Source organism: Carettochelys insculpta, chromosome 22 (genome assembly GCF_033958435.1).
Source record: "Carettochelys insculpta isolate YL-2023 chromosome 22, ASM3395843v1, whole genome shotgun sequence".
Lineage (NCBI taxonomy): Eukaryota > Metazoa > Chordata > Testudines > Carettochelyidae > Carettochelys > Carettochelys insculpta.
Window position 1 is genome coordinate 4,821,341 of NC_134158.1, and position 27,626 is coordinate 4,848,966.

Genomic DNA, 27,626 nt, shown 5'->3' on the forward strand with positions numbered 1-27,626 from the left:
TGTGAAGCCTCAGTGACCCTCCACATCAGGACCAGAGCCCTAGTGGCACGTTTTTCACCAAAGCCTCCAGGGCGGAATTGTTACCACTGGTGCCTTCCAATTCAGCAAACCAGAGTCAGTTCCAGGAAGGGAAACGCCCAGCACTTGCTGAAGGTGGGGCACAGTGTGAGCTCAGGAAAGTGAAACTCACCCTGTTCCCAGCCCAGAGGGAGCCATGGCTGCAGGGAGCCCCCTGCAAAGTCTCCAGGAAGAAGCCACATGTCCCGTCTGTCTGGAGTATTTCACAGCCCTGGTCACTCTGGAGTGTGGGCACAACTTCTGCCGAGCCTGCATCAGCCAGTGCTGGGAGGGACCCGACCCAGCCGCCTCCTGCCCTCAGTGCAGAGAGACTGTGCAGCAGAGACACCTCCGGCCCAACAGGCAGCTGGCCAATGTTACAGAAATAGCCAAACGGCTGAGTTTGCAGGCAGCGAAGGGAGCAGGCAGGGACGGGGTGTGTGGGGAGCACCAGGAGGCTCTGAAACTGTTCTGTGAAGAGGATCAAACCCTCATCTGTCTGATCTGCAGAGAGTCCCGGGCTCACCGCGCTCACACTGTGGTTCCCATAGAGGAGGCTGCCCAGGAGTACAAGGTACAGAGCTGCTGTCCAGGCTGATGGGTAATAACTTTGCGTTTTACTGACAAGTCAATGGCACCATTCCGGTGTGTGCAGCCTTCAGGGCCTGGAAGTTGCTGTACAAATTAGTGATGCTGCAGTCTGGCAAAAAGGCAACAAAGGAAGTTTTTAAGTTTGTCTTTGTGAGGGACACCCCTCCCCCCTGTGCTGTATGGAAAATGGGCTGTGACTGTAAATCTGTATAACTTAGAGATACTTTGAACAAAAGATGGTTTGTAACCGATTACATTTAATGTTCAAACCTGCTGAGTGTGTAATTGTCGTGAGTAGTTGGAAATAATGTGCTTGTTTAGAGTTAGAGGTGCTAATAACAGCCATTGCTGGAGATTCTGGGGTTAGTTTTCCTCATGACTGAGCAATTAACCTGAGGGCTAGTAAATGGCTTTTTGTTCTGTAAGTCTGGGAGGTGGTTGGGTTAAAGACGTGTAACTCCGCCACCTGGTGCAGGCCTCCATTTTGGGGGGATGCTTAACGGATGCCTGTGGGGGAGGAGTGGGGAGAGAGGGAGCCTATTCAAGCAATAGGCATTTTTCAGCCCAGTATTTGGGCCAGCTTCACTTTTTGCTTCTAGCCTGCCTTCAAAGTAGCCTGACATCCTCTGAGGCTACGTCTGCTCTTACTGGGAATGTCGGCGGCTGCTACGCAACTTTAGTTACACCAGCTGTGTACCGAAAATCAATTCTGCAGCCGTCGACTTTGGTCCCTGTCCTCACTGCCAAATGTCGATGGGTGCGCTCCTCCGGTCGGCATTCCTTCATCCGTGCGGCTTGCAAGGAGCTCCGGGGGCAACCTAGGCCCCAGAACGAGCCGTTTCACGCAGGTGCAAAACAGCGCCCCAGAAGGTCATCCCTTCCGTGACCCGTGTAGACCTGCCCTAAGGCTGTGTCCGCACTGCAGGGTTTTCAGCAATAACTTATCTCACTGTTCTAACAGGTAAATAAGTTATTTCTGAGAAGAGCGCTCACACTGCCAGAGTATTTCAATATGGAGCATTCACACGAGAGAGCCCAGATCTGAAATAAGAGCTACAACCAGGTGTCTCCCAAGAGGCCAATTAAATCTTAATTTCCTCTCCTTTGTACACACTGAATAGTAAAAGAGAGGAAGCCGTGCTAGTCTATACACTATCAAAACAAAAAGCAGTCAAGTAGCACTTTAAAGACTAGCAAAATAGTTTATTAGGTGAGGTCTCTCCCACGAAAGCTCACCTAATAATCTATTTTGCTAGTCTTTAAAGTGCCACTTGACTGCTTTTTGTTTTGTACACACTGAGTTAGTTTCAATATTGAAAGGGGGAGGAGGTCAGTGGAAGTTGTTTGTTTTGGGGGAGTTACTGTTTTGAGTTAAATGCCCTGTTAGACCAGACTAGCAAGCTCTGCAGTGTGGGCACAGGGGTTTGTGGGATCTGCCCCCGACCTATAAAGGGGCTTTTCTAGAAAACAAACAAATAAAACCAAAACCAGTGTAGACAAGTCCTAAGAAACACAGAGATCGTTACTGGAGACCCAGGCTGGCGTGAGATTCTTTTTTACCTAAATATTTTACCCACTATAAAGGCAGCTGTGACTCTATGAGGCCCATCTGACCGGCACTGAGCAGTGAAGAGGAGCAGCCGTTGGGAGGGAAAGACGCGCTGCTGAAGGCCCCAGGCCCAGCAGGGAGAGGAGGCAGATGCTGCGGCCGGCACTAGAGGAGGTCACTGGGCTGAACGCTGTGTGGGCCTCAGGTGCCCTCAGCCCACCCACAACAGGGCTCAGATGGAGCAGCTGATTCACCCCCATGTGACTCCAGTGCCCTGGAATGTGCTGCACCACTCAGCAATTCGCAAGTACCCACAAAGCTTGGGCAGAATCCAGATCTCCCACAAATTACTAAAAAGCCGTAACGTGAATTGGTAACACGTCTGGCTGTGACCAGCCCTGGGGCTGCACTAATAACGTGTCCTCTCCTGGGGAGTATTGACCTCACAAAGATTAACAGTTATCTTGAGTTCTGGGGGAAACACCCAGCGCCTCCCCCCTCTCGACCCAAAGTAAAACCTCCCAAATCCTTTCTGTTTCCTCAGGGAAAAATCCAGGCCTGTTTGAAGACTCTGAGGGAAGAGAGAGAAAAGCTGCTGGGACTGAAAGCGACTGGAGAAGAGAAAAGCCGGGAGTACCTGGTAGGTGCCGATTGTTATGAACCATCAGGGCTGGCAGAGGGAGGTCTGTTTGGAGGCAGACTCCTGTATGGCCTTGGTGAAGGAGGGATCGTGAGTGTCTCTGTGATCAGGGATTGCTGGGTTAGAGCCGTGTGAAGACAAGCCCTGAGCTTCCATTGCAGTTAGAGGCTGTGTCTACACGTGCCCCAAACTTCGAAATGGCCATGCAAATGGCCATTTCGAAGTTTACTAATGAAGCGCTGACATGCATATTCAGCGCTTCATTAGCATGCGGGCGGCAGCGGCGCTTCGAAATTGACGAGCCTTGCCGCCGCGCGGCGCGTCCAGACGGGGCTCCTTTTCGAAAGGACACCACCTTCTTCGAAGTCCCCTTATTCCCGTGAGCTCATGGGAATAAGGGGACTTTGAAGTAGGTGGTGTGCTTTCGAAAAGGAGCCCCGTCTGGACGCGCCGCGCGGCGGCAAGGCTCGTCAATTTCGAAGCGCGGCTGCCGCCCGCATGCTAATGAAGCGCTGAATATGCATGTCAGCGCTTCATTAGTAAACTTCGAAATGGCCATTTGCATGGCCATTTCAAAGTTTGGGGCACGTGTAGACGTAGCCAGAGTGTAAATGGCTCGGGGCAGGGATTGTCCCTCACTAGGTTCTGTGCAGGGCCCCACATACCTGAGTTCAGATCTCATGTGGGGCCTGCGGGAGCTGCTGGGGTGCCAATAACAACAATAAACCCTGTGATAGAACTGGTAATAACAGCCACAGCCTGTAACTCGCCCTTCTCCAGCCTGAAGGCAGCTCTCTCCCCAGCACACCCTGGTCTAGCCCAGCAGTTCCTGGTCTTTTCTAGACGGGGACCCCTGTGACAATTCAAGAAGACTTGGTGACCCCGAGCAATTCAGACACAGGGGTGGGGTAGCGATGGGCAGAGCTATAACTAGCTAATTTTGCACCGGGATATAAAATGCTTTAAATCCCTTTATTCTGGGCAGCTGTGACTGTTTACTCCATATAACATTGTGCCCCTTCGGCTATGTCTACACGTGCATGCTACATCGAAATAGCTAATTTCGAAGTAGCGACATCGAAATAGCCTATTTCGATGAATAACGTCTACACGTCCTCCAGGGCCGGCAACGTCGATGTTCAACTTCGACGTTGCTCAGCCCAACATCGAAATAGGCGCAGCGAGGGAACGTCTACACGCCAAAGTAGCACACATCGAAATAAGGGAGCCAGGCACAGCTGCAGACAGGGTCACGGGGCGGACTCAACAGCAAGTCGCTCCCTTAAAGGGCCCCTCCCAGACACACTTTCATTAAACAGTGCAAGATACACAGAGCCAACAACTAGTTGCAGACCCTGTATATGCAGCACGGACCCCCAGCTGCAGCAGCAGCAGCCAGAAGCCCTGGGCTAAGGGCTGCTGCACACGGTGACCACAGAGCCCCGCAAGGGCTGGAGAGAGAGTATCTCTCAACCCCCCAGCTGATGGCCGCCATGGAGGACCCTGCTATTTCGATGTTGCGGGACGCGGATCGTCTACACGTCTCTACTTCGATGTTGAACGTCGAAGTAGGGCGCTATTCCCATCCCCTCATGGGGTTAGCGACTTCGACGTCTCGCCGCCTAACGTCGATTTCAACTTCGAAATAGCGCCCAACACGTGTAGCTGCGACGGGCGCTATTTCGAAGTTACTGCCGCTACTTCGAAGTAGCGTGCACGTGTAGACGCAGCTTTCATGTGTAGATTCACAATAGTTATTGCATAGAACAGGGGAAATACATTAATAAAATAATAACACTGCAGTTACTCTAGTTAACCAGAGCTGTGGTGGTGGAAAGACACTCGTCCCCAAACCCTCCCCCCGGCTTAAACCCCACATGCAAGGGCAAGGGGAGTCACACTCAGGGGCTATAAGTCACTGAGGCTGGAAGGGGCTAGAAGGGGCTGGGGGAGTCACACGGGTTAGGGGAGTCATACTCAGTCTGGAGGGGGCTAGATGGGGCTGGGGGAGTCACACAGGGTTTAGGGGAGTCACACTCAGGGGCTACGAGTCACTGAAGCTGGAGGGGGCTAGAAGGGGCTGGGGGAGTCACACGGGTTAGGGGAGTCATACTCAGTCTGGAGGGGGCTAGATGGGGCTGGGGGAGTCACACAGGGTTTAGGGGAGTCACACTCAGGGGCTATGAGTCACTGAAGCTGGAGGGGGCTAGAAGGGGCTGGGGGAGTCACACAGGGGTTAGGAGAGTCACAGTCGGGGCTAGGAGTCACTTAGGGGCTGGCGGAGGCACAGGGAGCTGAGGTGTGAAGTCCCAGCCACCAGCCCCAGCCACGGGAACCCCAGCCAGGTGCGAGGGAGACTCCCACCACCACGGCTGGAAGCCGGTTGGGGCATGGAGCCCTGACCAGCTCTCAGCCCCAGTTCCAGGCTTCAGCCTCCCAACCCCCAACCCCACCCTCCCCCTCCAACCACCTCACCTGAGCTGGGTGCTGCTCCTTTGGTTCCCCCAATCTCTGCCCTATTCCTGTTTCACACGCAGGAGGGCAGTTGTGTTTAATTGGCTGGTTTAACTGCCCAGTGGTGACCCCCCTTCAAACCTAATAGGTTGGGAAACCCTGGTCTGGCCCTTGTGCCTTTCGCACAAACCCTCCCCAAGGGAACGGACTGTCCCCAGGCAGTGCTGCCTGCTGGGTCTGCTCACTTTGCTCACACACACTTCCTTCTTTTTTCTCCACTTGCGTCTCTGTCGGTGCTGCGCTGAGCCCGGCCTCCTGCTGCTGCTCGGGGTCTGAACTCCCACAGCCCGTGAATGACAGAATGTGCTAACATGGCAGCCTTGGCAGCCTCCCTTTCAGAGACAACTGGGAACAAAGGGGGAAACCGCGAGAGACTCTTCTGCCTTGTGTGCACAGAACAGAGTCAAAAGTCAGATATCAGGTTTTTCAAAGACGTTCTCCCTCCTGCGCACTCAGCTCCCCATGACAGGGCCCAGGCTCCACACATGTCCCTGACCAGCCCTTCCCCTGTCTTCCTACAGAGACAGACACAAACCGAGAGGCAGAAAATCGTGTGGGAATTCCAGCAGCTGCGGCAGTTCCTGGAGGAACAAGAGCGACTCCTGCTGGCCCAGCTGGAGAAGCTGGAGGAGGAGATTGTGAGGCTCCAGAATGACAATGTCAGTGAACTCTCTGCGCAGATTTCCCGTCTCAGTGAGCTGATGGGTGAGCTGGAGGGGAAGTGTCAGAAGCCAGCGAGTGAATTCCTGCAGGTGAGACTGAGGGAGACACAGAGACTCTGTGTGTGCCCCAGGGCTGGAGAGCCCAGAGAAAAAAATAAGTTGGTGCTTTGCACCCACCAGCCACAGCTCCTCCACTTCTCCCTGCACGTCCTGCCAGCCACAGTCAGCTGGGGGAGAGATGTGGGGTGGGGAGGAAAGAAACAGGTCCAGGGTGTTCTGGGGGGAGGGGATGGGCACAGATGGGGATGGGGATGGGGAAGGGGAAGGGGAAGAGGAAGTGCGGGGGCAGGAAGAGGTGGGGCAAAGTGTGGCATTGCTAGAGGGGTGGAGTGGGAGTGGGGTTCTGCATCCCCTGGGAGAAGTGGAAGCTGGTGCCTGTGGTAACAAATGTCCCAGCTCCCCACACAGGGAAGGGAGGCTCCTGAATCGTAAGCTCTGGGGTCCAACAGTCAGAAGTCTCAAGTTACAAACACAGAGATATTGGAGATGGCAAAGCCCCATTAGCTCAGGGAATCTATGGCCCTGGGGCCAGGGCAGGGCCCCTCTTCCCTAGATTTGCAAACTCCCTTCCCTGGGATCCCCTGTTTGTGTTGTGTGGGACTGAGATTCTTTTCTCTCCTTCCCCTGTAGAACGTCAGAAGCACCTTGAGCAGGTATGTGACTCTTACTCCCCATCCCACCTCTCAGTGCTGGCAAATATCTTGGAGATGATGATAGCACCCAATCTCCCCAGGGCTCTACAGTGAGATGTTAGGGGCAGGTCACATCCAAGCTGCAAATATCCTTGATCACCTCCAGCCTGAGGGTCTCACCCCTGCACAGACTTTCCAATTATCCCCTCAATGGCAAAGTCTGACCTCAAGTGTTTCCTACAGGTGTCACCTCCCTGGGGGACCGGCTGCCCCAGGACTATGAGGCTGGAACATCGGCTTGTCACTGCTGGGCACTGGGTGAATTGGTGTCTGAGTCTAGTTCCTAGTGGGCAGATTTGTACAGCACTTCCACTGGCAGCATCCTGTCCCTCAGAGCCTGGAGGCCAAGGCGTGAATGGGCCATGGAGACGCAATTCCCCTTTTGTCCCCAGAGCTGGTCTCTCCAGGCCGAAGTTCTAGAATCTGAATGGGGCCTGCGAGGGGAATGTTGCAGGGCCCTGGGCTGTGCTGCACCTACTCTCAGGCTGGGAGAGGCCGAGGGATTCTAACTCCCAGCCCCTCAGAGCAGAGACGCACTGGCAAGAACTGAAGAACCGAGTCACTAAATGCCGTATCACCATCTGACGTTGTTTCTGTCCAGGTGTGAGAAGGGGAAGTTCCAGCCACCAGACGAGGTTTTGCTTGAACTGGAAGGACAAGTCAGTGGTTTCTCCATGAAGACTATTGCTCTCTCTGAGACTCTGAGCAAGTTCAAAGGTACCTAGAAGGGCTCTAGGAGGGGAAAGTGAGTTAAGCATCTGGGACAATGGAATGCAAAAGGCTCTGGTGAATTGGTTCACAAATAGGTTCAACTTCTATTTCATTGTGGGGTGAGAATGGCACAAACTTGGGGTCCAACAGACTCAGGTTGATTAACTCAAAAAATTTATTTCTTCCAAAAGCATCTTTGCAATTCCAGTTCCTGTGAGAGTGAGAAAGGACCGACACAGGGAAAGAAACACTGCCCAGCTCCCTTCTCCTGGGGCATGGGCAGGTCATCCTGCATTTCCCCTGGGATGCTCCGTCTAACCCTTCCCATGTCTGAAATGTCATCCCGATTACGCGCTGACTAGCAGATTTACCCAGCAATGCTCAGGTCCTTCCCTCAATTAGGGGGTGCTTTGGAAATAAACAGAAAAGTTTCCTGCTTTATTTCAATTATGGCATTTTTCAAAATTACACTGTTGTTTTGATTAAATCAATTTTTATTCTGGATTTTTTTAAACAAGGGATTGTTCACATATTTCCATTGGCTTTTTTAGTACATTTTATAAAGGGGAATGTCACCATGTGGGTATTTTTTTGTCACGATAAACTCTTTTCATTCACTGTTTTAACAAAAAGGACAGCAGTTAATGTGGTTTCCACTAACATTCTCTCTTAGTCTTCAAACCTCCAGCGTTGATTTATTTGCCCCAAAACAGAACATTCCTCCAAATTTCTGTAAGGCTTATTGAGAAAGAAGTCAGGTTGGTCCAATTTTTCTGGCTCATCCTGCTTCAGTCTTTCAGCATTTACTCAGTTATGTTAATTTTGTGGCTTGTCCTTGATTTGGTGATAGTTTAGTTTTATGAGAAGCAATCCCATTCCAGGCACATCTCATTTTCCTGGCACTACCAAACCCTTATATTTTATTAAGCTCTGATTAGAAGAAGCCGTACAGCGAATCTGGTGGTAGTAGCTCTTCCCTTTTAGGAGCAGTTCTTGATCAAACAGAGAAAGAGTCAAACTCTCTCAAATATACAGTTGAAGACATGGGGAAGCACTAATTTGGATCGATTTCATAGCAAAAGCTAATTTGTAAAACTGGTAGACAATAGAGTCACAGAGCTTAAGCCCAGAGGGGACCACTGAATGTTTTTGTGTAACATCCAAAAGAGGATGCTGATTTCTCTCCATCTTCATGGTTGTCTGAGGATAAGGAGAAATTAAACATGAGAAAATGGAAATGCCGAACACACACATGCATCTATATTATATATAACGTTTATTTCTCTTCAATTTCAGACAAACTGAATGAAGAGACAAGTAAGTGTCATTCTCCTTCCTCTGAGAAGGTTTTCTATGAAATTTGTCTCCTCCTGTGGGGATTGGTGGAACTCTGGGGAGCTGTTTGCATTACATTTAACTTGTTCCAAGAGAATCCCTTTTACCTTTATTTCCTGACGTGGTTTTTTATTATTCTCCTTCTTTTTGGAGGCGAGTTAGTTTTTTAGGGTAACCTTGTAAAATGTGCAGATAGGAATAAGGGGATTTCGAAGTTCCCGGGGTCCTTTCGAAAAGGACCCCCATCTGGATGAGCTGTGTGGCAGGAGCCATGGCAATTTCAAAGTGCCGCGGCCGCCTGCATGCTAATGAGGCGCTGAATATGAAGTTTTGGGCTAGTGTCGACATGGCCAAGAAGTGGGAAACTCCTAACAACCAATGTGTGTGTCTCTTTCATCTTTAGGTAAACCAAATATGGAAATTGGTAAGTGTCATTCTCCTTCCACTGGGGAGAATCTTTTGTACCAAATCAGATCCTCCTGAGGGAGGTTGTGTGATCACCCTGTGCGGATGTGGCCTGTCACCTCTCTGTTCTCTCCTTCCACTTCTCCCCTCTGAAGAAAGCCATGAGCTGTGCAGTGACCCCACTCTGACTGGGTGACAGGGGCTGTGTCTGTGGGTGGCCCCTGCAGCAGACTCAAGCAGAGGGACAGAGCCTGGATCAGAGCCAGGGGCTCTCCTGGGGCCATTACACACCCCTGGGGAGCTCCTGTGAGCAGAGCTGGGAACTTGTTCTTTTTGGCTCTCTGCACCCACCATGATCCCAGCCTGCGCCTGTCTCTGGTACACAGGGCATCACTTTCCCTCCCATCACTAGCATGGCCCTCTCCCTCTTTCCACCAGCCGCTGTTCTACACTCCCCCTCCCTCTGCAACGGGTAATTAGCCACTGGGAGAACAGGGACAGGCCCCAGGGCTGGTTGTGGGGCCCAGGAAAAATGGGCATCTATGAGCCTGGGCCAGCTCTGTCTGCTGCCCCCCAGCACTGCTGCTGGGAGCAGGGTCAGGGCTTGGGGGCTTGCTGGGCTTGTCCTGCTCCACCCACCCAGCACTCCAGCCAGGGAGCGCAGTCAGGGGGAGGGAGTTGCCCAGTCTCCAGCTGGACCACCAGGTAGGTGTAGAGGGACCTGCCCTGTGCCCTGACCCCATTCCCATGACAGAAGCATGAGGAGTTGGGGGACAGCAGGCAGGAGCAGGAGGGGCCCTCACATGTTCTCGCCCAGGGGCCCACAGAAACCTAATCCCCCTTCTCCCCCCACACTCGTAGCTTCTGTCTCATTGCACCATCAACCCCCTTCCCCTGTGTTAACCCCTCCCTCCCTGCCCCAGGCTAATGGACTCTTCTGCTGCTGAGCTGTGATATTCAGGGCAGGTTCAATACGGGTAGAGGGGGCCTGTTGCTGTCTGAGCTGTGACATTTCCCAGCAGGCCGGGTGCAGTGGGGAGGCCCCAGAGCAAAGTCCAGCCCAGGGGCAGCTGGGCACAGGGAGATTTAAGGTGTTGGGGGGAGGGGAGCTCTGCCAATGGTCACTGAGTTGGACCATCTGCCGGGGCTCCCAGAGTCTCTGGTCCCTCCCCAGGGAGAGGTGGGGGCAGGAGGGGAAAGATCCTGAGCCCCAGGCCTGGCCCAGCCGATCCTTTCACCCTGTCCCTGACCCGTCCCTGCCTGTGAGTGACTCTCCCCAGCCCTGGGCTGAGATCTCGGAGCTGTCGGGCACAGCCTGGGGGAAGGAGATTCCCCGAGTCACTCTCCAGCTGGGCCCGATTCTGTCACTGACCCATCAAACCCTCCCCCAGGGCTGAGCTCTGCCCCTCACGCTCTGATTCTCTCTCCCCTGCAGCCCATGTGACTCTGGATCCAGACACAGCTCATCCCCGACTCGTCCTGTCTGAGGGTGGGAAAAGTGTGAGACGGGAACGTACACGACAACGACTGCCCGACAACCCAGAGAGATTTGACATGTGGCCCTGTGTGCTGGGCTGTGAGGGGTTCACCTCGGGGAGACATTGCTGGGAGGTGGAGGTGGGGGATGGGTGGTCCTGGGCTCTGGGGGTGGCCAGAGAGTCTGTGAGCAGGAAGGGACGGATCAGCCTCAGCCCTGAGAGGGGGATCTGGGCTGGGCGGCGGTTGGGGGATCAATTCCAGGCTCTCACCTCCCCTGCGACCCCCCTGCCCCTGAGCCGGGCCCCCCGCAGGATCCGGGTGTGTCTGGACTGTGACCGGGGGCAGGTGACATTTATCGATACTGCTACTCAGGCCCTGATCTTCACTTTCCCGCGGGGCTCCGTCCCTGGGGAGAGAATCCGGCCCTGGCTGGGTGTGTGGGACCGTAGCTCCCAGCTCCGACTGTGTCCCTGAAATCAGCCTCTCTGGCCTCAGTCTCTGTGAGCTTGGAGGACTCCCATCTCCCCAGCCCCTGGCTCAGCTCTATGACCCCTGGATGCCCCTTCCCCCCGCTCCCTGCAGCCCCAGGGACAGGAGTGGGAGCGAGATGAACCCCTGGGGCTGCAGGAGGGGCCCTGAGAGGCAGATGTGGGGCTGAGCAGGGGCAGAACTAACAGACAGGCTGCTGCGGGGGCAGGACACAATTAATTAATGAGAGTCACCAGGGGGTGGGGTGGGGGGAGGAGCTCGATGCGATTTGTACCGATCTGTGTCCTGAGATCTCACTGGGGTCTGTCAGGTATTAACAGTAAATAGAGCAGGAAAGACAATTCTGATGTGTTTGGTCCTTTTTCATTTCCTGGCATCAGTTGCTGGGGGCAGAGTGGTGGGTTTGGTTCCCTGCTCACTGGGGTCCCCCCAGCCCCAACAGGGAACAGACCAGCACCTCCCTGTGCTGAAGTGAGACATTACTGGAGTGTAAAATGAACATGCAAAATATGATGGCAACCGCTCTTCTCTGCTTGTACCAAATCTTCTGCCAACTAGGCCAAGGGAGGTGTCTGGTGATTCGCTGAATCTCTTTATTCGGCTCAGATGTTTGTATTATTGTTGTTACCCTTCTGCCAGAAGGAATTGGCAGCAGCCAGGGCCGGGTTCAACATCGAGGGGTTCCTTTCATCCATCTCACACACAACCGGCTCAAGCCCCCAGCCAGTAGCCTGGGAAGGTCACACACGCCTGGGGGCCTCGGAGAGGCAACGCTTCCCTCCTCGCAAGCACACAGTCTGAGTGCAGAAACGGACTTTTAATAAAAGAGGCAGAAAAGTCAATTAGCATAAGCTTGGGAAAATCCCACACCCAGAGCTCATAACCAGTTCTCAAGTAACTATCCCAGCTCAGATGCATTGAGCAGTGTCCTTGGCCTCTCAGGCTCTGCAGTCCAATACTGTGACCAGCCAATCCACACACCCAACTTTCTCCCTATCCCCACTTCAAATGCCCCACTTACAACTTGGTCCAGTCCCTGTGGGCACTGACACCTTACGCTGATGCATTCCCTCAGGGAACCTGAGACAAGGCCACCTTTGCGCCAGTCCGGCGTTCTGCTTCCTCCTACCAGCCGTCCATGGGTCGTGCCTTCTGTCCATCCGCTGCTCCTCCTCCCGGCCACCCGCCGGTCGTGCCATCCACTGCTCCTACCGGCCACCTGCTGGTTGTGCCATCCACTGCTTCTCCTCCCAGCTGCCCGCTGGTCACACCGCCTACCAGTCATGCCATCCACTGCTCCTCCCAGCCTTCAGCAGCATTGAGTTCCTGCTGGCACATACCTTACAAAAATATTTCAGAATAACACATCCACGCTGCAGGGAAAATAAGCAAAACTTATTCCCAAATAGTGTCTCCACACACAATAGAGCCTCTTGTGGATTAGAGTCCCTGAAAGCACGGCTTCCCGGGGCTCTAATCTGAACTACCACGTCTACACAGCAAAGTTATTTCAGAATAAATATTCCATAGTAGCTCATTTTGAAATAGGCCATCCTCCTGTTTACACAGCCCCTAGTTTGGAATGGGCCCTGTTCTTCATGGAATGAGGTTGACCAAATTTGAAATAAGCCCTTTGCTATTTCGAAATAATTTTGCAATAGTGGTTTTGCTGTGTAGACACTCGCAAAGTTACTTGGGAATAGTGGCCGTTATGCCACAATAACTTTGCTGTGTAGACACACCCCCACTGACTGCAAACCTGGCCACCATGTTAAAGGGACACTGCCAATTTGAACGACAACAGGCTGGATTCTCATTCTCACCCAGGTCCCTTTATTTACACCACTCTGGCATTGCCATACCTTACTGCCCGTCTGCAGCACTGAGCTCTGATCAGCCCTGTGTGTGGTCCCCACTTCCCAGGCTCGGTCTACGCTGGGAGTTAAGTCAATGGCAGATACACAGTTCTAGTTTCTGCAGTTGCGGAGCTAGACTCGACCTCTCTGCAGTTGACTTACCTGGCCGGCTACACAGAGGGAAGTGGATGGAAGAAACTCTCCGTCGATCTCCCTCACTCCTCGCGATATGGAGGAGTTCAGGGGTCGACTGTCAGCTCCAGAGAGTTTGATTTCGTGCGTCTTTACCAGGTGCGCAGAATCGAACCCAGAAAATCAGCCCCAAACAGGTGACTCTTTCCCTGGTATTAGGGTGACCGTATCTCCCTATCCCAAACACAGGACAGGGAGATATGGGGGTGGGGGCGTCTCCTCCTGGCTCCACTGAGGTGTGGGGAGCTGGGAACCTGGCAGCAGCCATGGGTGAGCTCCCAGTCAGCCAGCAGGGGGGGGTGTGGGAATACAGGGCAATTAGCCCCTTTTAAAAGATAAGCTGGGATGCCTTTCTGGCCCCCAAAATATGGGGCTGTTCCACCCGATATGGGACGGATGGGCGCCTGACATAGTATAGACAAGGCTCCGTCACCAATCAGTGACGAATCTTCCAATCTGCTTTCCTAGTACCGACCCCCTTGTCCCACTCCCCTGGCAATCCCTCCCCGCATCCCTTACCCCTTACCCCACCCCCCGGGCACTCCCTCCCCTCCCCCGCACCTCTAGCACTTCCTCCCCTCCCTCCCGAACACCCCCCACACCCCAGCAGTCCTGCAGTTGCTGCTGTACTTCAAGGAGAGCTTTTACCGCAGAGAAGCCACATGTGTCAGAGACTCCCGGAAAGACCGGGGGTGGTGGGGTGGGGCTGGCGATTGACATGGAAAATGCCCACACCCCAGCTGGAAGCGCCCAGCCCAGAGCAGTGAACGGGCAGGTGTCCTTCGGGGGAGGGGAAGGGAGACAAAGGGAAATAGCCGGATTTACGCAGAGACTCTCTCAGAGACAGGGATGTAAAATCACCTTTCATTAGCTCCCCAGTGAAACACGAGCTCACTGCTCAATGGGTGCAGAGGCAGCTGGGGGGCCCCTCCAACCTCGCCCGGCTGGAGCAGCCCCACTGCCATGGACAGGAGCTGCTGCAGCCCAGCTGGCGCTTCCTTGCCCGTGGCACTGCTGCAAGTGGGGGACACCCCAGAGCAGACACAGGAGCCCCCATCAGCAGCGGCCTGGCTCAGGCGCTCCACAGGGCAGGGATGCTCCCGCTGGGCTGCAGCAGCCCCAGTCTGCCAGAGAGAAACCTTTCCAGCCACGTTCCCCCTCCCCCCCACTCCCAGGGCCACCACAGATGGGGGCTACTCTGGCCTGGCTGGAGCGCCCGGGCCTGCGGCAGGCAGGAGGCTGCTCCACCCCTACCTGTTACCCATAACCCTTTCAGGTGAGGCTTAGCAGGGCCACATGAACATCCCCACTCAGAGACCGCCTCACACAACACGCTGAGACAGACCCACATGTGACCGATGCGAATCGCTCCACTGAGAGGGCAGCGCTCAGGTGCCAGGACGACACTGTGGGATAAACCTGAATAACCGCGGATGAAATCAGAACTGGATGCTGCGAAGAGTTCTTGGTAACAAAACCGCCACAACCATCCAAAGCAGCACGGAACTGCGCATCAGAACAACCCAAACAGCCGCAAATGGCCAAAGCCTGGTTCTCTAGGGGGCCCTCACCTGGCCTGGCATCCGGCGGACCCGTTCCTGAGCTTCCCCTCAGCGGCTGCACAGTAAATTCTGTTTAACTTTCCGCAGGCCCCGCGCCAGCAGTGGTCCTCCCTCTGCCAGGGTAGGAAAGGACCCCAAGGAAACACAAGCTCTTCACCCTTCCTGGGCCACTTCTCCTCCCAGCTCCTCCCCTGCGTTGCAGGGTTCACAGAAGTCACTCCAGGGCCGTTGGGTCACCTGCTTCCCAAGAGGCAGGGGGTGAAGATGGCGAAGAGCTGACGTCTTTTCTTGAGTGGGAAGTGCAGGAGCTGTGCCCACTGCGCTCCTCCCTTCCTGCCACACGCGGGGTCCTTTCCTGGAGCTCTCCATGGGAGGCCTCCGGAACAACAGGCCGTGGGCTCAACCCTCCATTGCAATGCGCAGGGCAGCTCCCCGGGCTCACAATCATTCCCTGAGGATCTGCAGACCCAGGCAGATGTTTCTGCCTCGCTTCTTCTGAGATCACAATTCCAGTCTGCTCTTCCCACGGACGCAAACCTGAAAAGAAATGAAAACACAAAACAAAACAGTCGGAGGTGGGGGTCTGCACCCTGCGGCTCTTTAAGGACGTTCTTTGTGGCTCCCACGCGATAATTGCAATGTTAAAAAAATTAAAAAAACCCTCTTGATTATTTCCAGTAAATGGTGAACGTCTAAAAGCCTGAAAACGAGCAACTCATCTCTAAACAGCAAACAGTGTGTGAGCTCCAAACACTGGGTAACTCCCCCCAGCAACTGATCAATCCCACCTCAGAACAGAGACTTGCTCATTATCCACAATGGCTCCAAGCACTCTCTCTAGAGTGGCAGCAGCTGATTTAGACCCCCCACCCCAACAGGTCTGGTGGGATGATGTTTTCCCCTGTGCATCACTTTACATTGATCAACACTGAATTTCATTTGCCATTTTGTGCCCCAGTCACCCAGTTTTGTGAGACGCTTTTGAAGCTCTAAACACCACATTGCAGGCTGCAAAGGGGTGCATGGAGCAATCACTTACCCCGTCTCATTTTCTCGCTAATATTCCCAACCCAAAGTCCCACCACAGAGACCAAACTGCTGCAGGAGCCGTTATTCTAGGCAGAGCTTTTCGAGGAGGTTCCTCGTCCCTTTCTCCACCCACCCACCCCTGCATCCCACCCTCTGCCCCAGCCCGCAGCCCCTCCCGCACACTGAACCCCTCAACGTTGCTGCTACCAGCCAGGCGGCTGCTAGCCAAGACTGCTCAGGAACAGCTGTAGAAGCCACTGCCCTGACTCCACTGCCCTTGGGGGGTGCGCTGCACAGGGGTCACCCTCTGCTCCCTGATGGACGTGAGGCCTCAAGGGAGCAAATCTTAATGCAAACCTTGGTTTGTCGTAAATAAAAACATTCAAAGGAGAAATTGTGCACAATTCTGGGCACCAAATTAAACAGGAAACACCACCTAGTTCACAGGCACTGCCAGGCCCTTCAGCCTGCGTCGGGTGGGTGGGTCTGTGGGTAAAAATAAGCCCAGCGCTGCCCTAAGGCTGGGATCGCCGGAACACCCTCCCCGCACTGCAGACCAGAGGGCGGGACTCAGTTTCCCAGGACACTGCGGTGTAGGAAGATCACAGCTCACCTCATCCAGGCACTCCCGGGCCGCAGCGCCCCTTGCAAGTCAGGTCCCAGCTCCACCTCCCCGTGTCTGTCCCGTAGCCAAAGGGGGACCCCGAACGCCCCATTCACACGCTCCTCTTTTCCCATTGCCAGTGCAAGAAAACGCGCGAAAAAGCCACGCGGCAGCTGACTCCCTGCAGGGGCGTGGCCATATTAGCATAGTGCTCCCGGATTGGACGAGGCCCCGAGAGCTCTCCTGCAGCCGCTGTTGAAATGAATGAACTTGACCGCGGGCCGGAGGTTGGCAATGACCCTGTGACATTAGCATACAGCGCGCCAAATCCCTTAAAGGGGCAGAGCCCGTAGCTCTGCCGGGCGCGGCAGGCGAACAGCGCAGTAAAGGACTCAGCCTACCCCACCAGTGTCCAGCCCCGGCCCCGGCCGCGCTCCGCTGCCGCCCGCAGGGCTGTGCCCGGTGTCGCTGTAGCTGGGGCGGTGCCACGGGCGGCAGCTCAGAGACAAGGGGGGCGGACGGAGGGACACGTCGTTTATTGGCCCGGCTTCTGCCGGGGGGAGACTTGCCGAGAGCGCCGCGTCCTGCGGCAAAGCGCCGGGATCTGCCCCGCTTGGCCCTGCCGCTCACAGCGGGTCCCGCGAAAGCCCCCCCCCCCCCCGCTGTGGGCTGGACACGGACGTGCGTGACCCGCAGTGACCGGGGAGCGGAGTCTCCGCTCTGCAGCCGGGCCGGGTGCGGGGGCGCCAGCGGCCTGTGGCTCCCGGGACAGCCCCGGGCTTTAGCCCCCCGGGTGCCGGGTTCGTTCCCTCCTGCGGGTCCCAGCGGTCGCCGCTCGCCTGCTGCCCCCGGGCTGTGAGCTCCGACCCTGCGGGCCTGGGGCCCAGAGATCACACACAGATCTGCCCGGGCTGGGGCTGCGCCCCGCCCAGAGGGCCGGGCCGGGACCCTGGGACCTCCCGAGTCCCGTCCGCCTCTGTGAGCTGCTACGGGCAGCGGCTCTCCCCCGCCCCGAGGAGCTGAGACCGGGGCTGCACACAGCCGGGAACAGGGGGCAGGGTCTGCCGCTGGGTCTCGGTCCCGGTCCAAAGGCTGGACTCTGGGGCTGGGCCAGGCTGGGCGCTCACAGGGCTGGACTGACCCGCAGTGTTTGTACTGGGGGTCCCTGTTCCCTGCACCGGCCCCACGGGCTTCACCCCCCCCGGGCAGAAACTCCCAGCGGTTGGGGACATGAGACGGGTGGGGGAGGGGCGGCTCATGGGTGGGACAGAACGTGGGGCCGAGGTGAAGGGTTTGCTCAGCTCTGGGACAGGCTCTGGGGGAGGCAGGAAACAGCTCCCGCCTCCCCAGCCAGCCAGTGTCCCCTCTGCCCACCGTGGGCAGCGCCAGGTGCCCCAGAGGGAGTGAACCCAACAGGGAACCACCAAGTGAGCAGTGGGAGTGCTGGGAATGCAGCTCGGCAATATCGACCTCCTGTGGTCCTGCGAATTCTTTCGTCTGGCACCGGTCAGGGCCGAGGGTGCCGGACGGGGGAGGTTCATTTGCACATTGCGCAAATTGCATAAATTATTTCTAGATACAACTGCAGCCTGAACGTAGCCTGAGCCGCATCTGGGGAGCTGCAATGCCCCCTTCATCGTCCTGCTGCAATGCTGGGGGCGGCCAGTAGGTGTCAGCATTACACAATACAGGACGACCCCCCCCCCCGGCCAGCCCTTCGGCATTTAATACCCCCCCCTCCAGGGGCTTGGGCGGAGCCCGCGCACACCCCCTCAGAGCGGAGGAATTCACCCCCCGGCAATAACCAACACCCCCCGCCAGTGCTGGACTCGGTCCGCGTTAAGCGTTGGACAGTAACAGGGAGGAAGCCCCGCCAGTCTCTACACTATCAAAACAAAACGCGGTCAAGTGGCACTTTAAAGACCCGCAAAATGGTTTATTAGGTGACGAGCTTTCGTGGGACAGACCCACTTCTCCCGCCCAGAGCCGGACCGGAGCAGAGTCAAGATTTAAGGCCCAGAGAACCGGACACAGAAATCAAGGCGCACAAATCAGAAACAAACGATCGAGGGGAGCAAATCAGAGAGCGGAGGGGCGGGGGGGAAGGTCAAGAGTTGGACTGAGCCCAGTTCGCAGACGAGCCCCGAGAGTGACGCGGAAAGTTCCCATCACGATTTAACCCCCGTGTTAAGGTGCCGGATTTGAATACAAAACCCAGCTCGGCTGCGTCCCTCTCCAGAACGGGGCGATCATGTCTCTCCAGTAACACACGTACCGCGGGGGAGGGGGGGCTGGCGGGGGCCAGAAGCTCGGGCTGTGTCCCGCCCCCACCCCCGTACCGCGCATGCGCAGGGAGCGCGGCGGGAGCTGCTGCCCGGACTGACCCTGCCGGGGCTCTGGCGGCCGCTGCCCGCTCGGCGCGCACGTGACAAAGCGCTGCGGGGGGAGGGGGGGTCAGTGCCCCCTAGAGCCCCACGGGGGGACAGTCCCCAGGGGGTGAGCCCCGCCCCCCCGCGCGCTCAGAGGGCGGGACAGGGCTGTTGTCACCCGCGCCCGGCCCGGCCCTGCATCGGGTGTGTGCGGTGTCCTGCCCCTCCCCCCGCAGCGCCCCGCCCAGCCCCGCCCGTCGGTGTGACACTGTCACACCCGCTACACACCCGCCACGTGCACGTCACGTGTTCCCGTTGCATCCCCGGGGCGCCCAGCGCCGCCTCCCCCGGGCGGCACCGCACAGCACCAGGGCCGGGGGACGCGGCCACAACGGCGCTGCCGTCCCGCTGCCACCGCCGCCCTGCGCTGCACCTGGGCCGGGCTGGTCTGGGACCCAGCCGCTGCCTGCGGGGAGCGCTCCGGCACTGCCACGTGTCCTGAGCCCATGAGTGAGTGACCAGGGGGCTGGGCTGCGCAGGAAGGGCCCTGCAGGGCTCAGCGTGTGGGGCTGTGAAATGGGTGTCTGGTTCAGAGGCTGGCTTTAGGATGGGGGGGAGGGGCAGTGCAGCGGGGTTGGGAGGGGCGGGGTGTCTATTTCCATATCCCAAAGGAGGGTGACATCTCATGGGTAGATTATTGCAGGAGCAGAGGGAGATCTCGCAGTTGAAGCAGGGGCAGGGCTGGGCACCAGGACTCCTGGGTTCTCTTCTCAGCTCTGGGAGGTGTAGCCAGACATGAACCCCCTGTTTGGCCTTTTCTTCCTCTTCCCCCCCCCCCACTGGGAGAGACAGAGAGAGAAATAAGCAGGGGAGGCAGGCGGCCTTTGATGTCCTGGGAACACAGGTGTGCTGTCTCACCCAGCCTCTCTGCCACACACAAAAACCAGACAGTGGATGGGCTAGCTAATGGCCGCCCTTCTGGCTGATCTCGGTAATTGACATGCCTTGCTCACTCACCTCCAAAGGTGCCCAATTGTCCACAATTCACAGGTGCAAATTGAGCCTTGCATATTTCCTGGGAAACCTGGGGTTCAAACACTCTCCTCCCAGTTGGCCACTTGAGACCAGGAAGAAGCCTACGTGCCACAAGGGGTATAAAGGGGCTTGGCAAACCACCCCCCCTTTGAGTTTAAATCACCTACAGCTGCTGGCCAGGTCTGGAACTAACTCCCGAGACTGGGGATGCCTGGTTTGTATCTACTTCTTCCCGAGGGATTGACAGAATTTGGGTCACACTGGATCTAGGAGGCAGGGGTAAGAATTACACCTGTATTGCACTTCTTTCCTATAGGAATTAAGGGAAAGACTCTGGTTCCACCAGGCTTAAGAGGCAGGGGTGAAAATCACACCTGCAACTTGCCTTTCTTGGGTACACATTACTTGTATTAGTTTAAGCTAGCGAATTTGTCTAAAACTTTTCTTAAGTTAAATTGTGTTGTTTCCCCTTTAAAAACCGCGGGTACGAGCTGTTTTTGGGCTATAAACTGCTAAAACCATAAGCCTGTCACTCAGACCGCGGGAAGCCCTGACCTTATCTTTAAAACGCGTTTACCCCTTTGATCTATTACAACACTGCGATCCTCCGCTATCTTTTAGACAGAACTGTAGAAAATTTATCTTGCCTATCAAACCCCAGGGGGTCCTCGCCTTACCTGAACTGGCGACCTGCGGTCAGCAATGACCTTCTGCAAATAAAAGTGCCAGCAGCCTGGTTCCGTTTTGGGGTAGGTGGGGCCCATCCCCCCCGTACAGCCTCCCGCTTCTCCAAAAGTGTCCCCAGTTCCTAATGAATGTGAACCTCTCTGCCCGGCCCCATCCTCTCACCCCTGCGCTGAGACTCTGCAGTCCTCCCTGCTCACCTGGCCCTGCCCGTGGAAGTGGGAGCGTTTCAGAGAGCGCTGCCGTAGAGGGCCTGGATTACAATCGCTCCAGGATCGCTCCAGGTCTCTTCCAGTTCTGTGACCACCCCGGAGCGCTTGGGCGGCTGCCCAGGAAAGATTCAGGGCCACTCAGCTGGTTTGCAGAGCACCCAGCGCTGGCAGCCTGTGTTTCTATTGCAGGCGCACAGCCACACAGGCTTTGGTGCACATAGACGTTTTATTCTGCCGCTGGAGGGGAACAATGGTGAGGAGGGAGAGGTCAGTGGTTAGAGCGTTGGCCTGGTAAACCCAGGGCTGTGGGATTAACCCTTCAGAAGGGCCTTCAAGGGTCTGGGGCAGGATAGATTGAAAAAACCCCAAAACTATCAGGCCTGGTGATGGGTGCTAGTAGTATAAGGGATCTACCATCAATCTTTAGCCACGCCCCTTTTCCTTTTAGCCACGCCCCTTTCACCAGAAGCCCCAGCCCAGCCCTTTTAGCTCCGCCCATCCCTTTCACCAGAAGTCCCACCCCCTTAACCCTTTTGCCCCTCCTTCCTGTCACCAGAAGTTCCTCCCCAACTCCTTTAGGCCCGCCCCCTGTCACCGGAAGACGTGCCCTTCGGGGGTAGGAGTACATCTGGGTCAAGTGAGACTGGAAGGAAAGGGTGTCATGCGACCCCTCGAAGGACTCGCCCCTCCACCAATCGGAGCACAGCGCTACCCCCAGAAAGAGGCCATCTTCTTCCAAGAGCGCGTGTTTCAGAAATGTGCAAATGCTGAGCGGAAAGATGGACACTTTCACCACCCCTGCCAGGAGTTCGGACGTTGTTCATGTGCCGACGGGTCTCCGCCGCATGTGGAGAAAGTGCCGCATCCGCGGCAGCTGCGAGGGGGAGGCGGTAGCCGAGGGGAGCCCTTTGGCCTAACCCTTGTTGACGGATACACCGGAACCCGACCCCGAAACCCAACCGCTCTCGAGGCGGCCCGACAAGGTAGACGGCCTCTCTTTGTCCACCCCTCCGGAGGAAGGCGGCCGCAGGTTGAAGGAGTCAGACAAAGAGAACGGAAAAGAAGCCAAAGAGGTAAGAAACGAATGAGCGAGGTTGGGGGGTCGTGTAAAGGGATTTTGTAAAAACCTAAAAAGACCACAGGATCGTACATTATTTTCTTTCTGGGAATCTCTCCAGAGCTCGACAAGGTCTTCCCTGAGGACCCAGAGCCCCAGGACGACGTTGTGTCAGAGAACGAAGATGAAATGGGCCCACCTTGGTTTTGCTCAACACCGATACAAACCACTGAAGATGATGCGAAGGACGATGGCTACGAGGAATTTAGAAGGAGGCTTGGTATGGAAGTGGCTGAGCCAGTCCCATGTCATCAGTGTAAAAAAGGTCTGCCTTCGATTGTACGCATTGTTGTTTATGCCACACCCGCTCACGACACTGTTCTAAAGCACTGCCTCCGGGAAAAGCTTTTTGAAGACTGTGAGGGCTGTGTCATAGGTGCACCAGGCCAAAGGCACCAGGACTTGGTGGCCCCTTAGAGACTAACACAGATTTTGGAGCATATGCTTCAAAATGTCTCTCGAAAAAATTCTGTCTGAATTGTTATGGGCCTGGAGCTTCAGGCACCTCAGTCCCCTCCTTAATAGGGCCCTGGGCACGTCCAGCGCCCTCTCACCTGCAGCAGCTCCAGCGCCGGCTGCTGACACGTCCCCTCCAGCTGTGTGTTGAGGGCGCCAGTCCGGGAAATCTTCTCCCCCAGCTGGGTGGCATTTTCCTCCCCCCTCGGCCCGATCTCCTGGGCCAGCTCTCCCAGTCGTGCCAGCAGGAGGCGCTCTTGTTCAGCCAGGAACTCCCACGCCACCAGCTGCCTCTCCATGGCCGTCTGCCGCTGGGGTGCGCAGAGGGGCCGGGCTGGCCACGGGGAGAGGGACGCAGGACGTGGGCTGTTCCGCGCTGCCCGGGGCTTTTCATTCACAACTCAGCCGGGCCTAGCCAGCTAGCAGCCCCGAAAGAAGGCAGCCCCAGCGACTCCTGTGAGGAGCAGCGAACAGGAGCAGCTCACAGGCAGCTCGCCTTTGGGAGGAGCCACATACCTGTTTTCACCTTTCTTGTACGGGGTTTCTCTTGTGCCCTCCAAGGCGGCACTAGAAACAAATAAGGGATCTCTGTCAAGGGAGAAATGGAGAGTGACACGGCTGGGGAGAGCTCTGGTGTTGTGACCTGCGTGGCATGTGCCGTGTTTGTCTTCCTCCCGAATGATAGAAGGGATTTTCTCTGGCCCAAGGGTAAGCTGGGAGCCATTTTAGAAGAGAAGGTGAAAGGACTTGAGGCACAAATCCCAACCCTCAGGTCCATCAGAGAAGGTGAAGACTTTCTGGACAGAAGGCAACAGATAATACTGCAGGTACAGCAGGCTGCCCAAAACAAGGAGGAGAACTGGAAGCGTGTTACCTCCAGGAGGAGGAGAAAACCAGTTCAAGCCTCTCCAATTGCCGTGGAGTTAAGTAGCTGCTTTCAGCCTCTCTCTGAAATCACAGAGCAGCAGCTTGGGCCTTGCAGAGCTGAAATCACAGGGTTGTGCCTCAGGGCAATCCCCAGCAGTGTGATTGCTCAGGGAGGGACGATGGCAGTGGATGAGAGCAGGGGGTTGCTGCCGAGGTGTGTGGTTGACACCGGTTCTGCGGTCCGGTGGTCTGATGGTGTGAAGAAGTGGGTCTGTCCCACCAAAGCTCACCTAATACATTATTTTGCTAGTCTTTAAAGTGCATGATGGGGTCAAATTTAGCTACGACAGATGAGGAAAGGGATCTTGGAGTTATAGTGGATAGTTCTCTGAAGACATCCACGCAGTGTGCAGCAGCAGTTAGTAAGGCAAATAGGATGTTAGGAATTATTAAAAAAGGGATCGATAATAAGACAAAAGATATCCTACTTCCCCTATATAAAACTATGGTACGCCCACATCGTGAGCACTGCGTGCAGCTGTGGTCTCCTCACCTCAGAAAAGATATATTGGCATTAGAAAAGGTTCAGAAAAGGGCGACTAAGATGATTAGGGGCTTGGAACGGGTCCCATATGGGGAGAGGCTAGAGAGACTGGGACTTTTCAGTTTGGAAAAGAGGCGATTGAGGGGCGATACGATAGAGGTATATAAAATCATGAATGGTGTGGAGAAAGTGAATATAGAAAAATTATTTACCTTTTCCCATAATACAAGAACTAGGGGACACCAAATGAAATTGATGGGTAGTAGGTTCAAAACTAATAAAAGGAAATTTTTCTTCACACAGCGCACAGTCAACCTGTGGAACTCCTTGCCCGAGGAGGCTGTGAAGGCCAGGACTCTATTAGGGTTTAAAAAAGAGCTTGATAAAATTTTGCAGGTTAGGTCCATAAATGGCTATTAGCCAGGGATGAAGTATGGTGCCCTGGCCTTCAGAACAAAGGCAGGAGATGGATGGCAGGAGATAAATCACTTGATCATTGTCTTCTGTTCTCCTTCTCTGGGGCACCTGGCATTGGCCACCCTCGGCAGATGGGGTGCTGGGCTGGATGGACCTTTGGTCTGACCCAGTATGGCCATTCTTATGTTCTTATGCTACTTGACTACGTTTTGTTTTGGTTCTGCAGTCCATACAGGGTTAACAGCTCGATGGCGTCATCGCGCTGCAGCGAGGGGACAGGCTTCATGCAGATTATGTGATCACTTAGGCAGCGAAACAACCACCACAGAGGCAGCTCGCAGGTCTGGTGGAATAACTCGTTTTAAAGCTGAATTCTCTGGTGGGAGAGGTTTTGCTTTGACCAGCTACAAAGGAGCTGCAGGATGAAGAAAGTAGGTGTACTTGCCGATCTGTAAAAATCTTGTTGCAAGGCTCACGTGTTGCATTCGGGTGACTCGTCGTGACGTGTAAAAGTGTCCAGATGGGTGGGCTGCGTAAAATTTCCCCAAAATTGTATCGCTTCTCGGCCTTTTGGCTAAGATCAAGTGTAGTATCTGTTCTTATCAGATTAATATCTGATACGTTCTCTATCTGAGGACTATATATTAAATGGATTTTTGGAACAGGGAGATGGAATAGGAGCTTGCTCCATCCACTCCACGCATCGACCTGGTATTGCAGTACTTCCAGGAACGGTGCACCTTCTTTCGGGAGGGAATACTCTTGGTAAAAAATAGAATTTAACTCTAAAGGTGTTGTCTTTCTGAACCAAAAACAGAGTTCTTTGTATGTAAACTTGTTGTAAGAATCACTTATGCTTTTATGTTCAGGTTGGGTTTTTACTTGCCCAAAACTTTGAAATTACCATAGAAATGATTATTATAAAAACTACTAAGAAAACACTGAAATACATATTTAGTATTTCTAAAAGCAGTTAAATGCATATTTAGCACCTCATTAGCAAGGGCAGGGTTGGGGTACTTTGGAATTGCGGCGTTGGTTTAGGTGGGGGTCTTTTCCAAAAGAACCCCGGCAACTTCGAAATCCCCTTATTCCTATCAGCAAATTAAAATAAGGGGATTTCCACATCTGGACCAGCTGCGCAGCGCAAGCTGCTGCAATTTCCAAGTGCTGCCCCCCACCCCGCCCCCCCGCATTCTAAAGAGAGTCTCATTAGTAATCTTCAAAATGGCTATTTGCATGGACATTTTGAAGTTTTGGGCTAGTGTAGACAAAGCCACTTTGTTTTATGTGACTCTTGATTTCTCCCCTTCCTACCGCTCTTCTGATGTGCCCACTTTGATCCCGATTTTTCTGATTAGTCAACCTTGATGATTAGTTTTGGTTGTCTGTGCCTTAAATATTGAGTCTTATGGTCTGAAGACGTGGGTCTATTCCAGAAAAGCTCACCCCTTAATAAATTATTTTGTTAGCCTTCAAAATGCTAAGAGACTGCCCTTTTTTTTTTTTTTTTTGCAGAGAAAAGAATCCAAGTGTTTGTGAGAGGCAGGTCTGCTCTAGGTCAGCAGGCCTCCAGGGCTGGTGAAAGCAGAGGGCTGCAACTCCCCTTCATCAGCACTCCCATGAGAAAAATTGTTCCAGTCCCCCTGGTCAGACCTGGTTTGGTTAACCAATAAGAACAGATTGAAAGTTTTTGATTGTGCAGGTTTAAGACTAAGAGGAGACGCAACTGAAGACAGTTGGCAGTTTTTCCATGGGCCGTTATTAAGGGCCTAAAAGCAAGCAAGCTGCACCCCTGTAGTATAAAACTCTCTCAGTTCTGTGTAATGTTCACCTGTATCTGACATTGAATTCAGTGTGATGGTTTTGAAATTAACTTGCTGTTCAGTCTCAGTACTGATTGTATCTGTGCTAATGAAAGCTCCTTGTTGTGTGAGTGAGAATGGATGCTGTATGTGTGCGAGACTGTCACCAGCTGTTCCAGGAAGCGATCAGGACAGACCCTTAGCGCTGCAGATCATTACAAGGTGAGCAGTGGGCAACTCTAGAGAAGGAGAGAGGCGGTGAGAAACAGTCCTCAGTCAGCAGTAGCAGGCTGAGCCAATAGAAGAAGAGCCTGTAGAGTGAGAGGGAAAAGGCGAGCAGTGGGCGCATTGCCACCTAGAAAGGCGAGCGCACTCTGGGATGAAGCGGGACTTTGCCCACGAGAGCTTATGCTCCAGAATGTTAGTCTCTGAGGTGCCCCAGGACTTGTTCTTACAGTGCACGGCAGGGCAGTCCCAAGGGGTTATTAACCCTGAGCAAAATGCAAGTCCCCTCTCTCATGCACTCTGCTCCTGCTTGTCCCCCTCCCTGCCCCCGCTCCCCCCAGCTGTTGGTCACCCCTTGGAAACAAGGCTGGGATGTTGGCCCAGCTGGGTTGATGCTTCCTCTGTAAAACCCGGGCTCAGACTCAGCATTGCCGCTAACTTTTCCCAGACACCTGTGAAATGAATTTGTTCCCTGCACCCCTCATGTGAAATGTGACAAGTCCCCTCCATATTAGTAGTCTGACAAAGCGTGGGGGGGAGGCCAAGGGGTTTGGCGTGTGGGCGGGGGGCTCAGGGCTGGTGCAGAGGGTTGGGGGTGAGGGTGCTGCCTGGGCATGCGGGCTCTGGGGTGGAGCCAGGTCTAAAGGGCTTGGGGTGCTGGCTGGCCCCGGGCTACAGCAGAGAGGACCCCCCCCAGCTCTCCCCCCAACACAGCCCCCAGGCTGAGGCAGGGGGAGGCGCCACATGGGGCTGGGCTGGGAGATCGGCATCCCTCCCCTGCCCTCAGTGGGTCTGGGACTGATGGGGGCTTCCCTGGGCCGGGGGGTTCCCCAGCTGCAGCAGGTCCCTGCCAGGCTGGGGCACCTTTCCCCTGACCGCGGCAGGCTCGGGCCAGTTGGGTCCCGCAGCGCCCTGCTTGCAGGGGACGTCGCCCCAGGTGACCTCCGAGAGCAGCGTTCACCCCCAGCGGGGCTAAGCGGCGCCACGTGTCCCCCACCCCCGGGAGCAACCCCAGCTCCTCGCCCCCACCAGGAGGCCCGGCCCTGGCACAGCAGAGCTCCCCGCACAGCGGCCAACGCCCCATTAGCTCAGCGCCCCGGAAGGGGCTGGCTGGGGAGCCCCGTTACTCCTGGAACAGCAGCCGGGTGAGGCAGGGCACATCCCCTTCGCGTCCCTCTTCCTCAGGGTGTACGGGAGCTATTATTCCCCTCTGCTCATAGGCGTAAAGAGACTTTGAAGTAGGCAGGATCCTTTTGTAAAGGAGCCTCGTCTGGACGAACTGCGTACCCGGTGTGGGGGTGGGGCACCACCCGTGAGGTGCAGCATGGTCCAAGAATCAGAAGAGTGCATGAGGTAGTGGGTGCGACATTCCCCAACGTGGGGTCCATCTTTTCATTCCATGGTTGGCCAAGATGGAAGGGAAGTGGAACTTCAGCAATAGTTCAAAAGGTGGGTGGAAGCCAATGCT

General features: G+C 55.1%; 1 protein-coding gene, 1 non-coding gene and 1 pseudogene across 2 annotated transcripts; all 3 read left to right on the forward strand.

Moving 5' to 3' along the window:
• The first annotated feature begins 214 nt into the window (after positions 1-214).
• On the forward strand, positions 215-11,282 carry LOC142024892 (zinc finger protein RFP-like). The gene is made up of 6 exons (XM_075017215.1): positions 215-631; positions 2,742-2,837; positions 5,873-6,103; positions 6,704-6,726; positions 7,367-7,482; positions 10,652-11,282. The coding sequence occupies exons 1-6, from the start codon at positions 215-217 to the stop codon at positions 11,167-11,169; spliced, it is 1,401 nt and encodes a 466-aa protein (XP_074873316.1). The 3' UTR covers positions 11,170-11,282.
• Positions 11,283-21,506: 10,224 nt separating this feature from the next.
• The window catches only part of LOC142024635 (E3 ubiquitin-protein ligase TRIM21-like), an 84,658-nt pseudogene continuing 78,538 nt past the window's right edge, over positions 21,507-27,626 (forward strand).
• On the forward strand, positions 24,683-24,873 carry LOC142025375 (U2 spliceosomal RNA). The gene has a single exon (XR_012648647.1). It is a non-coding gene; the product is annotated as a U2 spliceosomal RNA (small nuclear RNA).

What these genes read in the sequence shown, in the direction of transcription:
- LOC142024892 (XM_075017215.1), top strand. Translation starts at nt 215, where the DNA reads ATGGCTGCAGGGAGCCCCCTGCAAAGTCTCCAGGAAGAAGCCACATGT. An exon ending in AGAAAAGCCGGGAGTACCTG is followed by an intron (nt 2,838 to 5,872) that starts GTAGGTGCCGAT and finishes GTCTTCCTACAG; the next exon opens with AGACAGACACAAACCGAGAG. An exon ending in GTCAGAAGCACCTTGAGCAG is followed by an intron (nt 6,727 to 7,366) that starts GTATGTGACTCT and finishes GTTTCTGTCCAG; the next exon opens with GTGTGAGAAGGGGAAGTTCC.